The 18,167-nt window shown below is 40.2% G+C and overlaps 1 protein-coding gene across 2 annotated transcripts in view; it reads left to right on the top strand.

Annotated features, from left to right (window-relative positions):
- Positions 1-18,167, top strand: part of LOC134099068 (NACHT, LRR and PYD domains-containing protein 12-like) — a 59,866-nt gene that overhangs the window by 37,196 nt on the left and 4,503 nt on the right. The window contains exons 19-22 of one of the 2 annotated variants that reach the window (XM_062551813.1): positions 1,435-1,605; positions 9,522-9,692; positions 10,170-10,340; positions 15,881-16,051. In XM_062551813.1, the coding sequence (XP_062407797.1) occupies positions 1,435-1,605; positions 9,522-9,692; positions 10,170-10,340; positions 15,881-16,051 (684 nt within the window). Of the gene's footprint in view, positions 1-1,434; positions 1,606-9,521; positions 9,693-10,169; positions 10,341-10,526; positions 10,938-15,880; positions 16,052-18,167 lie in introns of those variants that run through there. The other variant, XM_062551904.1, reaches the window with a different exon arrangement.

Genomic DNA, 18,167 nt, shown 5'->3' with positions numbered 1-18,167 from the left:
TACCCATAAAGAATATTAACAATTTAGCATTGTTTTAAGTCTATTTAGGGGGCAGGCTAAATAGCTGGTTGTGTCAGTATTGTGTAGGTCTCAGTGAATGTGAATGTGAACCTACCTATAAATTCCCACTCCCACTGGTTAACTAAATAATTTATTTACACTTCACCCTTCGTTGAATAGAAAATGAAAATAGAAACTAATAAACAAAACAACAAAAAAGATGTGTAAAATAATAATCACAAAAGAAAAGGCCTTCACTGTACCTCCAAATACCCTGCCACAGTAACTTAAGATCACAGTATTAACCTGCAGTCATTTACCTTGCTAATAATCACTCACACCGGTGGAGTTTTAAAGAATACAGTTTCAAAGTCACAAAAATTCCCAGGACCAGGACAATAACCTTATCAATATTCAAAATAACTTGATAATTTTTTATCCTTTTAGCCTCATATTTTCAATCAAATTGTATTCCATAAGTTGCTTGCATTGACTACACTATCATTGCAAGAAAACCTAATGACAGACAGGCTGCATTTGCTGAACAGGCTACTAAAATGTTGAAACTTAAAACCTGTAAACGCTTTCTTTTCAGCACAGAAAACCTTTAACAAACAAAATGAGTCCACTGTTATGCATCTGACTGAGGAGGCTAGTGGTCCAGCCTACTGTGTATCCCGTAGTGTAGTTGCATCGCAGATTAAGTCTTCACTCACAAGTCCCGCCCCTCCCTCTGTATCTGTTTCCTCTCATTGGTCAGGAACAGTCAGAAATAAATAAATAAACAGACATAAAAGAAGAATGTGATAATATTGAAATTTCTTAAAGCATATTTAGCTGCAAAAAGAACATGAGACATATTAAATGTTGACAATGAAAATGTTGACAATTGGGTTGTAAATAAGATGGTTTCTGTTGAGGGCAAAACATGAACAGTTTGTGTTATAACTTGCGTCCATCTGTTTTTCATCATGCTGCTCCAGATTCCTCAACCGTGATTATCACAAGTTAGAAAACGCTCCCTCCACTTCAGCTAGGTAGCCAAGATGGTGTCTGTTTAGGGCAAAAAGTGTCCACCATTCCACATTCAGCCGTTATGAGAGTACCACCCAGGGACTAGCAGGCACTCACACACTCAAATTATGTATTACAAGTACAGAAGTATGCCATCTGAGACAGCCCGTGTCTTATTTGATCTGGTTAGATTACTTTAGGGTCACCAGACCAACCCCTACAGAAGGCGGTATCAGCACATGTGTTTTTTGTCAACATGAAAGAACATGTGTAACATTTTTGAGTTCAGCTTCTGTCTATCAGATTGTAATTCCCACAGCAAACTACAGACCTAAACATCGGTGATACCCTTTTTTACATTTAGTATCCAAACACCTTTCATTTATTTTTGTCATATAATATTGTCATACTCTTTTGCAGACTTGCCAATTGTAAAATCACACATAATTCCTGTGAGGTTGTGGCTTCAGTTCTGCAGTCAACAAACTCCCTCATAAAGCTGGACTTGGGTGAAAATGACCTGGAGGATTCTGGAGTTGACGTTCTCTCTAAGGGACTATCTAGTCCCCTCTGCAACCTGCAGACATTAAGGTTGGTGCAGGCCATGCATTTCCTGAATTAATTCTCTTCTGTCTCTGCTCCAGTTGTTCTCTGTGCATTTTGGGACATGTAGTTCCGGTGATGGAAAAGAGAAAAGCTGAAGTACAGCCTAGCCGATGGTGACTGCTCTCTGTGTGCTTCGCTCTACGGATAATTATATCAGTTAAAAAAATATTCATGCTTTTATTTCCAGTAGGATTGAGTATAATGGGCTCTTTACAGGCCTTCCAAAACAGACCACTATTCACAATATTCACGCAATTCAGTATACAAAATACAGTGATGATGCCAAAGAGTGTTTTCACAAAAAACAGATCAGATATATCTATCCCATAAGTGAGTCCCTCCCTGCTCTGGCCTCCAATTGATTTGCTCATTTTTACATAACCACGTTGGCTTGAGCGAATTGTCAGACATGCTGCAATGGTTACCTTCTACTTTTTGTTGTATAGCCTATTATTTAAATTTTATGTTTTCTGGTGATATACAGTATATAAATTATTTTTCCATTTCTATACTTTTATTCGATATTTTAGGGTTTTTTTCAAATTTGATCTGATTTGGGGGACCCCACCACCTTCATGCCATGAGTAATATTGACTATTGTGTGATCATTCACATAAGTGGCAATCCCAGACTTTAAAAATTATGGCTTATTATGTCATAGGTTTCCATTTCATATTTTGGAAATCTTAAATGTATATATGGTGTTAATAATAGTGTGTTTATGATATGCATAATTACTAATAGCTATAAACATATTTAGTAATTTTAATACATCATATTGATTTTTCAAGTATTAGGCTACATTAATGGCTACATTAATGCCATCACATTTGTGGTGTGTATGTCTAATTGAGTTCCTGTCACTTTAAGAAGAATGTGAATGTAATTATTTTTAATTAAGGTGAATTAACAATTTATGAATCAGTATGCCATAATGGTAAATGTGACCAATATCACTTCATTTCAATGTTCAATGTAAAGAAAAACTCAGGTATGTAAGCATGAAATGTAGGCCCTATGTAGCGTCCCCACCTAAACCTACACCCATGTTTATGGTACAGTATGTTGGATCTGGGTTTTTCTGTGAAAACCCTCTTTGCCATCATCACTGCATTTTGTACAATTTGAATGGTGGTATTTTTGGAAGGCCTTTGAAGAGCCCGTTGTACTTAACCCTACTGGAAATAAAAGCTTGAATATCCTTTTTAGGCCAAGTGTTTTAGGTCATGTGTTAAATATGGATATGTGGGTCAGAATCACGTGACGCATCTCACAGGAAACCATATATATTTGCCCATTAATTATAAAAAAAATAGCATTTCTAAAACCTTGATTTTTCTTTTTAGCTTATTGTCCGGTACATTTCTACACTACATATGCACATGTGCATTAGGGTGGTCCTTATTTTAAGAAGTCTTCATTGGCATGCTCTTAACCCTTCAAATTGTTTCTTTATATGAGAAAATACAGCATGCCCATTTTTATATCAGTAGCATAATAATTACTGGTAGCTCAATAGCTTTAAACTTTTGAGATTTTGATGATTGTCATAAAAACAGATCATTTGAATTGCTGGTGAAATTAAAAATAAAGCTCCATAAAAGCATCTAATGCACCATATATTTACATTAATACACAGGATTAGATGTTAAAATCCCTTGTGCCAAAATCCAAGGCAAACACACATTAAGAAGCCCCTGTCCAAAATTAACTTAAAGGAGCAGGCTAACCACCAATCTGTTAACCAATGGTCACAAACACAAGACAGATGGCCAATCCCACAGCAGTATATGGTATACAGCATGTCATTGGAGTTATCAAGTGGGCACCCTCATTCACCGATGTTTCGTTAAGTTAGGCCCACGACACCTCATGAAGGCTTAACAGTGAAACCAGCGTCCTGGAGACACTCCCCTCCATGCTGCCACTGTAGCGCCTCTACTCTGGGTAATAATAATGGGCTACAAGAATTACACAGCATGTATCTATGCTTAGGCTGGAAATACAGCAGCGAGTTAAAAGGGATAAGAAAGGGGAATGGAAATATCCTTGGGCCTTATGAAGCTAGGTTCGCTACTGGAGAAGCAGTAAATTGACATACAACAGAGTCAATGTAAATAAATAAAAACAATAATTTATTAACCAATAATAAAGGATAGGGAGAGTTCAGGTTATATACTCAATTCTGGTTAAGTATGTATAGCATATCTAATAATAATTATATCTAATAATAATTTTCCCAAAATAATAAAAAAAACATAAATATTAAAATGAACAAAGAAAAGCAGAGCTCTGAAAATAAAAATGTCCACAAAAAATGCAAAAAGGGAAAAATGGATGGTCCGTGGGATAGAGGGTAAAAAAGGGAGAAAAAGGGAAGGGAACAGTCCAAGGGAGTGTCGAGTGTTTTGGTGTCAGTGTAAGTGACGGCTTATCTGGGGTAGGGCAGGAGGTCCGGTCTTCTAAGGAAGCTCCAGGTTCAAAGGGGATCAGGTCAGGATCGGGTGGGTAGGCTCGCCATCAAGGGTTCAATCAGGATTCATACATATAAAAAAAAACAATCTGCATACAGCAGTATTGTATGATAAATACCATTGACAAAAACTCACACTTTCGTTCACACGGGCCGCGGCTAAGAGTGCGCCCAACATTCTACAGAACAATCTTAAATAACGCCTCATTTGTCTCGAGCGCTTTCACCACAACGTCCGTTGGGATCAACGACTTCATAAATGAAATAAATGTCAAAAAGAAATAATACAATACTACAAAATATTACAAAAGAGACTCGAAGTTAATATCTTCCGACTAGCTTTTGAACAGCGCAGTCAATACAGTACAGTCAATACGAAATCTTACTAACATACGTCTATCGTCTTCTCATCTTATTCACAACGAAATCTTATCAATATTCCTATCGTCTTCTCATCTCATTCACAAATTAATACAGAAATTAATTCTCCTTACCCACAACCATTCACTTGCTCGTTCTGCTGCCAAAGACATGTTACTAACCACTTGCCTTAGACTTCGTCCACGAATGCCCAACTCAGACAGCAAGCCAATAGCAGATCTGGCCACAAACCCTCGTGCACCAACTTCAATAGGCCTTAATCTCACACTCCAACCTCGCTGCGCTGCCTCCTCTGCTATTTCAGTGTATTTTGCTCTCTTTAACTCATTGGCCTCTTCTACTCTGTCTTCCCAAGGAACAGTTAACCCTCTAACCGCCCGGGTTTTTTTGGATTTTTGCATAAAAAATTCAAAAGGCCATGGCTTGAAAGTGGTCAGAGATAAAGTCCTACTGTAAATGTGAAAATCATTGAGTATGAACTAAAGTTTATAAAGGGAGTAAATTTACTCATCTAATGTGCATATTATGACGTCACAGGATGGCAATAGCGTCAAATTATGCACATTTCAGTAAATACTGATTGTTGAACACATTTGAGCAGTTTTACTTTGAGTTTTGTAATTTCTCTGACATAACAAACAAACAGGACCACAGCCACATGTAAACCAACAATAGTAAACTATTAGTATTACCACAATCCCTATGTTACTATATAATAAAGTAGCCTGGTCAAATCAGTTCCTATCGCGGATTACTTTGTAGTTCTTCAGAGCCCTATTTTTACTAGACCTGCTGTCTGTACCATGTCAATTACAGACACTATCATCATGATTATCACTGGCATCAAGCACACCATGCTTATTTGAACCCTTTGGTCAACATTGCTGCAGGTAAACATTGACGTACACACGCAAAGACCCACCTCCATTCACAGACGCATCTTGACTGTCACTGCCAATGAACGACCGATCATAATCTCCAAAAGGCAGATATTCTCCTTCAGAATCAGAGTAGGTGAATGGCAGACCCAAGACTTCATAACACACGACTTTGTTTTTTAACATTTGCCGTTTTTCTGCTTCAATTTGTGCATAGCGATCGCGCATTTCACTTCCGCGTTATAAACAGGAAATGCGTCTTTTTTTTTTGTTTCTCGCGAGTAATACAGGCACTTCCTGAAAACTTTTTTACTCGAATTTGGGCTTGAATCGAAGCTCTGGATGTCTGCCAACTAGTGGTGGAGAGTACAAAGGCGATTTGTCACCCTACTCGGATCTACCGTCTGTTTTAATCAGTGATGTTGCTTGTCGCCGTACGGCGCCTTGGGCGGTTAGAGGGTTAACTCGACCAGGATAACCACTTTATCTTTATCTGTCCAAAGAAGAAGGTCGGGTCGCAACCTAGTGCTCACTATATGCGAAGGTACTGCCATCTGCTGGCCTAGATCAACCTTCATTTCCCACCCCGCTCCATTAACTAAAGAGCCGTTTTTACACCTGGCCTTCGTGGAACGCTGTTGACCCCCCTGACGTACAAAGTTAATTTGCTTAACATCCTTACTTGCTGCTAATGAATTAACTTCTCTCCGCTTATCCTCAATTGCTGCTGCTAAGCATTTCAGTACTTGGTTGTGACGCCATGTATCGCGCCCCTGGGTGAGGCTTACCTTGCACCCTGATAGGATATGGTGGAGGCTGCCCACACACGAACAAAGTGTACATTTATCATCCTCACCAAACCATTGACTTAAGTTCTTGGGAGATGGGAGCACATCATATGTAGCGCCTAACATAAATCTAATCCTGCCAGCATCCATGCCCCATAGATCTTTCCATTTAATCTGCTTTTTTTCCACCCCTTCCCAGTTTACCCACTGCCCTTGTCTTGCCTGTGATACTGCCTTGGTACATCTAACAGTCTCCTCCTGCCTATGCATTTCCTCCACAACCATTTTCCTCCTTTCTCCTGCAGAAGCCTTGCTCCACAAAGGTTTACTTATGTCTAAACCTAGACCCCCCCGCCCATGCTGCACATGACCCATTATGTCTCTATGCCTCAATGCTGATTGAGCTTGCTTAACTGCCTGCTCTGGGTTCCACTTCCTCCCTGCCTTAACTGTAGGTGCAACTTTCCTCACCACTGGGTCCTTAGACTGAGTAAGAGTCATTTCCAATCTAGCCTTCGCACACTTAAATTCTTCTGTCAGACTAGATATTGGCAACTCTACAATGCCCTTCCCGTACAAGGCTACACTGCTTAAGCGGCGAGGCACTCCAAGCCATTTTCTCACAAAGGAATTGATCATTTTTTCTAACCTTTCAACCTTTGACAGAGGAACTTCATAGCCTGTCAATGGCCACATTAGCCGGGGCAATAAGCCAAACTGCAAACACCACAACTTAAGCTTACCTGGTAGTCCTGACTTGTCAATTTTTGTAATACCTTGCCTAGTGACCTGTCTTAATTCTTCAACCTGTACCTTATCATTAAGGCTTGCATCATACCATCTTCCCAAACTCTTCACTGGCTTATCCATAACTGTGGGCATCACCTCCTTATCAATAACAAACTTCTTGTATTTTAGATACATATTTTAGATACATACCGGTATCTCAGTTTACTTATTGTAGAAACTATCCAAATTAACCCATCCATGACCCGGTTTAGCAGTTTTACCTTTCCTGGTGGAATCAATATTTCTATTAACCCTTAGATGCATAGGCTACCAATACCTACACTCTTCCATGAGTGGGGTCAAAAATGACCCCAATTAGAATGCATGCGTTTTTTGCTGCAAACTCAAATAATGTCTTTCATTTTGGTTAAAGATGATGATTTTTATTATATATTTGTCAAAAAAATAATTATTTCATGTTGGACATATAGATGTATCACTGTTTATTAAAAAAAATATTACAAATCAGCTTTTAGAAAGGCAAAAAAGGTAAACATCCTAAAATTATCTCAACATAGGTGAATAGGGTAACATTTTTAACTTAGAGATATCTTCATGAAACTTTACCAGTTGAATATTCATATAAATAGGAGAAACAAACGTATTGCAAGTTTTCTGTATTTATGTTTAAATATGCTAATTAGGTCATGTCTAATTAAATATGCGCTGATTTGCATATATGTTTTGATGTGAAGAATCTGACCATTGGAAAAAGCCAGGTTGAAAATTATTTGTTTGTAGTGTTAATATATCAAATAAAAAAACATTTACAGAGGTGATTATGAATATCCTCTTTTGTTATCCAGTAAATCAGAAAATACTGCCAATTGGCTTAAAAAATGGATTTTCGGCCTATTTTTAGGCATAAAAAGTCATACAAATCAGGCCAAGAACGCTATATCAACAAATCCCTCTGTAAATATCGCTTGGTGAATTCTGCTTCACAATGATGGGAAGAGCGGACATCGAAGGATCAAAAAATGACGTCGCTATGAACGCTTGGCCGTCACATTATATGATGATACTTAGATTTATGTTGTTGTGTAAAAATAGCCTTCAGGATGGTGAGACTGCTGACATGAGATGTGATAATCAACAGTAAATGTATACCTGACTGCCACAGTTGATAAAAATCAAAAGATCCTAGGGTTAACTTTTGAAATTCCATAGAAAATGCTTGGGGTCATTTTTGACCCCACCTATGCGGATCGGTGGTATTGATACAAAACATGAAATTACTTCAAAAATATAACAATTAGACACAAATCCAAATGGCCTCATGTCAAAGACAACCTATTTGAGGAATACATGGAAGGTTCAATGAAAAAAATGTAAAATTAAGAAGATACTGCGAGAAAACAACCTCTGGGGTCATTTTTGACCCCCACTTATGCATCTAAGGGTTAATGATCACCTTGGTTATTGTGGGTTTAGAGCACTTTTTTGGTCTTCATTAAAACATTCAAACAATTGTAATCAAGGAACCTCAAATATGTGCCCCAAATATGTATGGGGCAGCCGTGGCCTACTGGTTAGAACTTTGAACTTGTAACTGAAGGGTTGCCGGTTTGAATCCAGACCAGTGGGAAATAAAATGTGAGAGGGGGAGTGGTTGAACCCCGCATCCACATCCATGGCTGAAGTGGCTTTGAGCAAGGCATCTACATGTAACTGCTCCGGGTTAGTGGGATCTTCATACCTGTGTATGTTTCTCTAATTCACAGATTGTGATAAAAAAAAATATATAAAGTACACAAAGAGTATAAATACTTAAACTGCATGAGAAAAAGGCAAGCATGAGCAAAACACAATCAAGCGAAGGCAGCTTGCAGCTTGCAGCTGTGTTGTGTACCAAGAACAGAAGTCATTGAAGAAGTGAAAAAGTGAAGCTTATTTGATTCGTTCTACCATAGCAGAATTAGTTGGATTAAATTCGCCATCTAATGGAGCTTGGATAATTTCTTCACCATCATCTAAATCACAAAGAGACTATACCTCAGTCTTCCTCTGCTACAATCAGACAAAGGGGACTGTTGAAAACTTCAGACGTTTTTTGAGATTGTTGTCATTGTTGTCATGTTGCTCTGATTTCAGTAAAATAATTTGCAGCGACTTTTACATATCACAATAACGCTGCAAAGCTTAACATAGGCAATCTAACATTTATAGGCTTGTTTATGACGATGTTAAGCTATTTGTTTCAACATGCCATATTCGCCCTATTGACAGTGAGTGAGAAGAATTTCACTTCCGGTAAGAAAGATGGCGCCCATGATTTGAGTTGGCGATACTCTCCACATATAGGGCACTAACTGACACCAGTGTGATTTTTGAATATTAAAAGTTGCAATTGGTGAATAAACTCTTTTGAGAGGTGGATAAACTGTGTTTACTTGCGTTTCGTCTCCACTACAATATGGCTATAGGCCCACGTTTTTAAAATATAAGCTATTAAAAGATTGATCTTAGTATTGTGATAGCCATGATGTACTGTCGTTACAGGGGAATAATCTGTCTTGATTATGTTGATTTATTGGTGCAGTGTTCAAACAATAGCCCTTTAATTTGATCTTTTCTCATGTTGTTATGCAGACTTGCTGTATGCAAACTCTCAGAGAAGTCATGTGGAATTGTGGCTACTGTTCTACAGTCACCAAACTCCCTGATAGGGCTGGACCTGAGTCACAATGACCTGAGAGATTCAGGAGTTCAGCTTCTCTCTAAGGGACTGTCTAGTTCCCACTGCAAACTGCAGACATTAAGGTTGGTGTAAGGCCATTTATTGACATACTTGTTGTATTTGTTTGTTTCCTTAATTGTTGTTAGTATGCTATAGTGACAGTGAAACAATATGCAAGTCGTTCAGCCCTTCAGCATTAACTCTGAATGTGCCAGTCTTTGCTTAACACAACATTTAGGTTTTGCAGAATTGATATTAGATAAACCTCATCCGTTTTTACAAATAAGCCGATACAAGTCAACAAGGCCAATGTGAGGCCAATATATTCATTGCACCCCTACAATTTAGCTACATCACCTTCAACTACATCAAAGTAAAATCTTTCAGGTGTGCGTGCCTGCGTGCGTGCATGTATATGTGTGTGTCGGTTTGACCATAGTGATAGGCCTACACAGGTATTTTTGCACTGTTGTTGAAATGTCTCTTGTTATTTATTTATCAGGACACTGATACAATATCTTCCATTTATTCATATTATGTTTTGTTGTGTTCTTATGCAGGCTTGCTGATTGTAAGCTCACAGATAAACTATGTGAGATTGCTGCTTCAATTCTACAGTCACCAAACTCCCTGCTACAGCTGAACTTCAGTAACAATGACCTGGGGGATTCTGGAGTGCAGCTTCTCTCTAAGGGACTGTCAAGTTCCAATAGCATACTGCAGATATTAAGGTTGGAATAAGCACTTGCATGAATTTCCATGACATTTTTTATTTTATTGTTTAATTGGGCAAATATTGGCTGATCCGTTGGGACAATATTCATTACATCCCTTCAAGTTATCCACTTAACACATAAACTACATTTTATTAAAACCTTTCAGATCTGTGCGTGTGTGTATAATCTTTGTCATTACAGGAGAATAATGTCTCCTGATTATGTTGACTGTTGTTACGGGCGGCTCAGAGGCCACAACATAAAATGGAGACGGAAATCAGAGCAGCGCTCTCGTCACTACCACAAATGTGCATGCTTACAGTTGGGCTTGCACACACACACACACACACACACACACACACACACACACACACACACACACACACACACACACACACACACACACACTCTCAAACATGTGTACCCAGCTGAGGATGATAGGAGATTAGGCTTACCCTCCTGCTCTAGCACATCCTTGTCTTCCTCTTCATCCAGAAGCTATCCTACATGTCCATGTTCTTGGGGTCATGTTTGCCAATTATCTGGAGCTCATCAGCATTGATTGATTGATTGATTGAAACTTTACTGAACATCAAGTGTTCAAAAGGATATAAAAAACACAATAAAGCCCAAAGGCTATACTAAGTGTCATTCCTTTGGCTAATAGCAGCCAGCTTAAGCGAACGCTGATTCATTAGGGGGGAGATGACATGCCTACATCTAGTGGCTGTAGCCTAACCACCCAATTATGTCAGAGTCATTATTTATTGTGGTTATTGTTTGGTAGGCCTATACATGAATAACTCTTTTCCAGAACGCTATAGCATAAAAAGTGCAGTTGGGTTGTTTTGATTGAAAGACAAATCAAATGAATAGCCTAACCCAATAGGCCTACAGTTCCACTGAAATTACTTGGAAAACAAAATAATCATAAAAAATGATTTTGGAAATGCATTAAAATGATAGCGTTTTGGATACATTACTATTTCTATCCTTAAACGAGCAAACGAGAACTATTTCTATCCTATCAGTTCTATATTTCTATCCTTTTTCTCTTTGAAAACAAGAGATAGGCCGCACTATGCATAAGCAATCACCATTTACTGTGCGTTCACACCAAGACCGTCAAAAGCGGCAAGAGCGCCGGAAATCATTCATTTTCTATGAAGAGTCGGCGTTACCGGCGTCGAAAGCGTTCCGCGTGGCTTCATGAGCTTCACGGGCGTCAAAATAAAGTTGAGCCTCAGTTAACTTTATGGTAATTAGCTGTGACACGGTTCGGCGTCAACCAATTAGAATATCAAACTCGCAGGATTGCTGCTTGTGGTTGGTTCGAATGTTTCACGTCTTGGCTTTGAAGCTTTCACCGCTGAACTGAGTTGAGCGTCGGGCTACGAGCTTCACCAGCGATTTTGACTCTTTTGACGGTTTCGGTGTGAATGCACAGTTACACAGACGCGTTTCGGCGCTCTGCCTTCCTGCAGTGTGTTTTCAATGATAGTCTATACTTTGGTCTTGAGTGAAGCCTGCTCCTATCTTTACGAACTTTTATCCTTTTTCTCTTACCACTGTCCTGTCCTATCCTTTCTCTCTATGACTCTATAGAGCTCCACAGTCCCGCCCACAGCCTTGTCCGGAAGTAAAAATCCAATACAATTTCTCCATTGACAATTGGAGAATAAGCCATAACATCGTAACCGTCCATGGTAGACTTAAAACCAGCTACGATGTGACTAAGCGATTATACCTGCTCATATAGATGTCAAAAGTTAATGGGGGCATCAACCTTGTTTTGAGAAAACAATGCTTTATTCACGATTTAACAAGAGAGTACTACACTACCCGACACCCTAACGTGTAAAACTGGTGAAAGCAGAGCCTTTGATTGGTAGAGATCGCCGTTGCCATGGCAATCCCAAACAAACTGTACTCAGCTTTTCCCGCGCCTATCGCCTAGCTATCCACCTCTTTCCTTAACCCGGAAATATGTATCGTTGCGATGGTTACGATACTGTTTTCAACTTCCGTTCATTCTGTTAACATGTGCGTTCTCCATAGCAAACTAGGTTATGCCTCAACTTAGATTTCGTTCGAAATGTTGACAATTCTGCCCTCAGCATGTATATACTGCATCACATATAACCGATATAAAATAGAAATGTTGACTTTTATATGCGTTATGATATGTTAAGCACCGTAAACCGTCACGTTAAAACAGATACAATGCAGCTTCGCCGGAAATAGAAAACCGTCTCGGTGTCATGGCGACCCCCATTGTTGGGCTGCGGAATATCGTGGATATAGGGAGGGAAAGTGAAAACCAGCGCCCCAAGTGGTTGCGTTCCTATCGAAGAGCAGCTCCAATGTTAAGTCCCATAGACCGACTTTTCAAATAAATACCACGCAGCTATACCAGCGATCTTATCCACCAAAAATATTTTTCAGTCTTCATACTGTAATAATCTACTAACTGTGAAAATATCAGACCCTATGTCGCCTTATTTTAAAAAAACGTAATTGCTCGTTTCATTTCATAAAAGGACTACAACTACAAGTGACGTGACACCCTTCCACGACGTTACTCGCCTAGCATGGTTTGTTTATTAGCCTGTTAGCTAGTTGGTTAGTTCGTAGACAATCACACTTACTGCCAGCTCTTGTGTGAGTAGGAGCACAACACAAGTTATCCCAACATAAAGGTAATTACCACTCGGTTTACATCGCTCTCTGTTATTACAAAAATATGTAAAGCCAGTTCAGCAAATTGCCGTTTTGATCAGTTGGAGATGAAGCGCCCAAACTGGTGACGTCAAATGCTACTGTAGCTAGTAGGCCTACTGTAGTTCGTTATCACCATGTTACAGACAAACTCAAAACAATTAAACTGATCCTAAAAAATAAAGTATGACCACTAGAAGCAATAGAGCTGACCTAAATGCATAGCATACGGAAGGCATTTAACTAACTTCCCATCATTGGCCGAGATATATTTTTTCTAAAAGAAAATCCCATCCCCTCCCGCTAGCCTCTAGGAACGCAACCACTAGATGGCGATGAGATTACTTTCCCTCCCTATGTCTCGCTGGAACTTCAAAACTTAAAATGGCTGCAGGGCTGTCAGGACCGATGTGTGGTCTTCCGAAAAATAACGGTTTTCTCATCTTGAAGGTTGAATTTACTCAATGGAAACGGTAGGAAGTAATCATCTTCTTTTCTCAGATTAATATGGAACCATGTTAAACTATCGTTAGGCTGCAAATGTTGGAAATGTGTGTACGTTTGCAAAGCATCCTGGGATTTGAGTTCTCTATCTCGGAATTTAAGATATGTACACAGTCTTGTACCTTTCGCTTTTTTTACATTTTCTGTTCATTTTTTCACTCGAAATTATAAGTTATATGCTTATGAGTCACATCGTAGCTGGTTAGCCTAAGGCATGGTCTAAAACTCTTTATATCCGAATTTTTCCAGAAGTCAATGGGAGAAATTAATGAGAATTTTACTTCCGGACAAGCACCTCTCTCGGAGGAGGGGCGGGACTGGGGAGCTCTATTGTCTGGCACGAGAGATACACGTCACCTTCGGAATAAATACTGCAGCGCGCAGCCGTTAAAGTTATTTCTGAGTCAGTGAGTGAACCACGTCCAGTACTCTGCTCTCTGCCTCGTTTTGCTTTGGGTGGTGGGACAAAATACTTCAATCTTATCGCCAGGTAGGCATCTAAACTCGTTTTCCTTTCCTTTCAGTACTTCTTAAGATATCGGGTTGATAAATTATACTAGAATTAGTTATTCGATGAAACTGGGGGACGGACGTTGGACCCAATACCGTTGCAGCTAACGGTTGACAGCTCAACTTTTCGGGTAAGGACGTTATTATGCTAGCTGAGTGTCTAGCTAACCACAACAGTGTTTTTAACTATAGACACTGGTGAGAAATGTCTTATTTAACGTTACCTTTGTTATGGATGTACGTCAAATTGAAAATAAGTTCAAGAGTATTCTTTTCTCATTTAATTTCGTTTTTAAAGGTTGGGTACGGAATTAGCAAAACGGACGGCAGAGTTTGAACATATACAACCTCAAGTCCCGCCCTCCATGCACGAGCGACAATTCAAATGCGCAGCGCGAGAGCGAGCCAGGCTAAATGAAATGCCAGCCTGGCGTCTACAGCACTATGAGCTCTAGTCTCCATACAATCACTCACATCAACTTCCCCAATTACATTCTTTATTCACCTCCAAAGGGTTGTAGTACATATGGTTCAGTAGCCATAGGTGTGTATATTTGAACAGAATCTGGTTTGTTCTTACCAGGGCGATTATCTCCTGAAATATCCGAGTTTAGTGCTGGCCCGTTGGTTCGCCTATTCCACCGTAGCTCCAAGCTGTTAAGTTTCGATTTCATGTTTACAGCACTCTTCGTGTCACGGTAAAATGTAATTTTTGCTACATAGCTTATTTATTGCGTGGGTGATTGAGTTTCCGTAGGTATCCGCTGCCTTAGTTAGTTTGTATAGAAATGAAGTGACACATACAACAAGAGGGGAACATGGACGTGCAGCAGCAGGCAGTTGGTTTCGTTTCAGCACTGACTCGCGGTCACCAGCTTTCGAAAGGGTCGCGCGCGGTGGGGAGGGTGAGGAGGAAGAGGAGTAAGACGTTAGATTGACGAACGAGCTGTGAAATGATGGTATGGGGTGAGGAATTCTATTGGCTGGAGTTTTTCGAGCCCTGCCCGTTCCGCAGATGATTGACGTGTTTAATTTCCATTTCAGTGCTTCCAACTTAGTGGCTATAAGTGGGTTAGGAATAGGATTTCAAGTGATTTTGCAAAAATGGCCAACAAAGCTCATTCCATACCCTACCTTTAATGGAAGCGAAACGTTATGGTTCGCCTCTGAATACCGTTGTCCGATGTAGTGTTCCACATAAGAAAGTAGCAACAAGAGTAAACCACAGCGGGTAACGTCGTCCTTGATTCTTCTCGCCAGGTTTTGAGTAGTTGTATCAGAGGGCAGAGGACAGAAACTCGGGCTCAACGACCGCCCTGAAAATTATTTAATCTTCTCGCCAGGCTTTGAGGACTTCTGTCTTACTAACGTTAGATCTGCTGTGATCCAACGGCTGCTGTCAGTGTCGCCAACGGCTCGTACTGAGTCTGCGGCCCGAGTGCTCGAACCAAACGTTGAATTTGAACGATTTGAATTTGAACGATTTGTTAACATTCCATTGTTGCAGTAATTGCGTCTTTACCTTTGTCAAGTCCACATACAAGTCCAATCCCACTGTATCTTCTGTGTGTGCAAACGCTCGCCTTTAGCTGCAGCGACAACATGTGGGGAGAATCTATGCTAAATCAGTGTAGTAGCCTACAGTAAGCGAATTCCTTTACCAGCAGCACGGCTGATGACCCCAGTATGGCGACAGCAGCGATCTGATATGATATGATATGATGTTGTGTTCTTGATTTTGATTTATTTATCAGGGCAGGGCATTATGGAAACACTACATATGTCCATGTATTCATGTTATCTTTTGTTGTGTTTCTATGTAGGCTTGCTGATTGTAAACTCAGAGATAAATCTTGTGAGATTGTGGCTTCAGTTCTACAGTCACCAAACACCCTGCAACAGCTGGACTTGAGTGACAATGGCTTTGGGGATTCTGGAACTCAATTTCTCTGTAAGGGACTGTCCCATTCCAACTGCAAAATACACACATTAAGGTGGGTGCAGACTTTCCTTTGTCTTAAATATCCTCAATAGTTAGAATAACTATGAAGACGTAAAAATAAACATCAACTGGTCAGCCAAATGAAGCAATCAAGTAGCATCCCACTTTGCTTATATCATTGTGCAGGGACAGTCTACCTTTTCAGCGTATTTTGTGAGTCTTAAAATGTCTGTGAACTGATCAAATCTGTCATATTAGTTTATAATGAAGCAATATGGCACAAGTGAGAGTGGCATTAGTAGCACATATTGCCATGGCTTTTATTTGGCCTTGTGCTGCAGGTAATCACAGCCATAGCAATATCTGCTACCAACACCACTGACTCGTACCATATTGGTAACAGTTCTACTACCAACTAATTGTGTTGAAAGACACCAAATTGTGTCTTCTATCATGTATTTAGGGCCCGAGCACCGAGGTGCGGCCGCTGAAGCAGCGGCTGCACCGTAGGTGCAAGGCCCTATTGCTTCTGCTCAGATTATTATTATTATTCCCGTGACTTCCTCTTACAGGTCATGTTTGGCCTTTTTTCACCAACTTGGCATGCTCTAAAACTCTTGAAATTCGGCAGTTAGATGTGGAATTGGTAACGCTACTCAGAGACAAAGCTCTGGCAACGGGTGTGGCTCAGGGACTCTATAGCGCCACCTAGCGCGGTTTCTGTTGTGGTTGACACATACATGCACGAAAATGAACCAAATTTGGTAAGCATATGTGTTGTATTAATCTGAACAACTTTTACATTTTAACGATATAGTAAATCTTAGAAGAATTTGAGTTATGATTATGATTATGATTTTTGCACATCACATATTTTGAAACACTTCTCCTAGACGGTTTATCGAAATCATGTCATATAAGCACTAAAATGATCTTGAGGGGTTGCCCGAGAGGAATTGCGACCAGATTTTTGAATTTCAAAAGTATATCGAAATGGCGAAGGTTTGAATTATGGCGTTTTATTAAGAAACAGGAAGTTGGTGTTATAGGCAGAAAAAAGGTTGTAAATTGGATGTAATTTGGCAGCTACATGTGGAATTGCTTCTGCTAGTCAGAGACAGAGCTCTGGCGTAAGGTCTGGCTTTGGGACTCTATAGCGCCACCTAGCAGCACGTTATCTGTTGTGGTTGACACAAACATTTACGAAAATTAACCAAATTTGGTGGACTTGTGTGTTATTGCTATGGCTAGTCAGAGACAGAGCTTTGGCATAGGGTGTGTCGTAGGGACTCTATAGCGCCACCTAGTGCGTTGTCTGTTGTGGTTGACACAAACATTCAAGAAAATTAACCAAATTTGGTGGGCTTGTGTGTTATTGCTATCGGTAGTCAGAGACAGAGCTCTGGCCTAGAGTGTGGCTTGGGGACTCTAGAGCGCCACCTAATGCATTGTCTGTTGTGGTTGACACATACATTCACGAAAATGAACCAAATTTGGTTGGCATATGTGTTATTGCTATAGCTATTCAGAGACAGCGCTCTGGCCAAGGGTGTCTTAGGGACTGCATAGCGCCACCTAGCGCATTGTCTGTTGTGGTTGACACACACATTCACGAAAATGAACCAAATTTGGTGGGCTTGTGCGTTATTGCTATCGATAGTCAGAGATAGAGCTCTGGCCTAGGGTGTGGCTTAGGGACTCTAGCGCCACCTAGCGCATTGTCTGTTGTGGTTGACACGTACATTCACCCAAATGAACCAAATTTGGTGGGCATGTGTGTTATTGCTATAGTTATTCAGAGACAGAGCTCTGGCCTCGGGTGTGGCTTAGGGACTCTATAGCGCCACCTAGTGCATTGTCTGTTGTGGTTGACACATACATTCACGAAAATGAACCAAATTTGGTTAGCATGTGTGTTATTGCTATAGCTATTCACAGACAGCGCTCTGGCAAAGGGTGTCTTATGGACTGTATAGCGCCACCTAGCGCATTGTCTGTTGTGGTTGACACACACGTTCATGAAAATGAACCAAATTTGGTGGACTTGTGCGTTATTGCTATCGATAGTCAGAGATAGAGCTCTGGCCTAGGGTGTGGCTTAGGGACTCTATAGCGCCACCTAGCATGTTGTCTGTTGTGGTTGACACATACATTCAGGAAAATTGACC

Source organism: Sardina pilchardus, chromosome 1 (genome assembly GCF_963854185.1).
Source record: "Sardina pilchardus chromosome 1, fSarPil1.1, whole genome shotgun sequence".
Taxonomy (NCBI): Eukaryota; Metazoa; Chordata; class Actinopteri; order Clupeiformes; family Clupeidae; genus Sardina; species Sardina pilchardus.
Note: the sequence above shows the minus strand (reverse complement) of the source record. Positions and strands in the feature narration are given on the sequence as shown.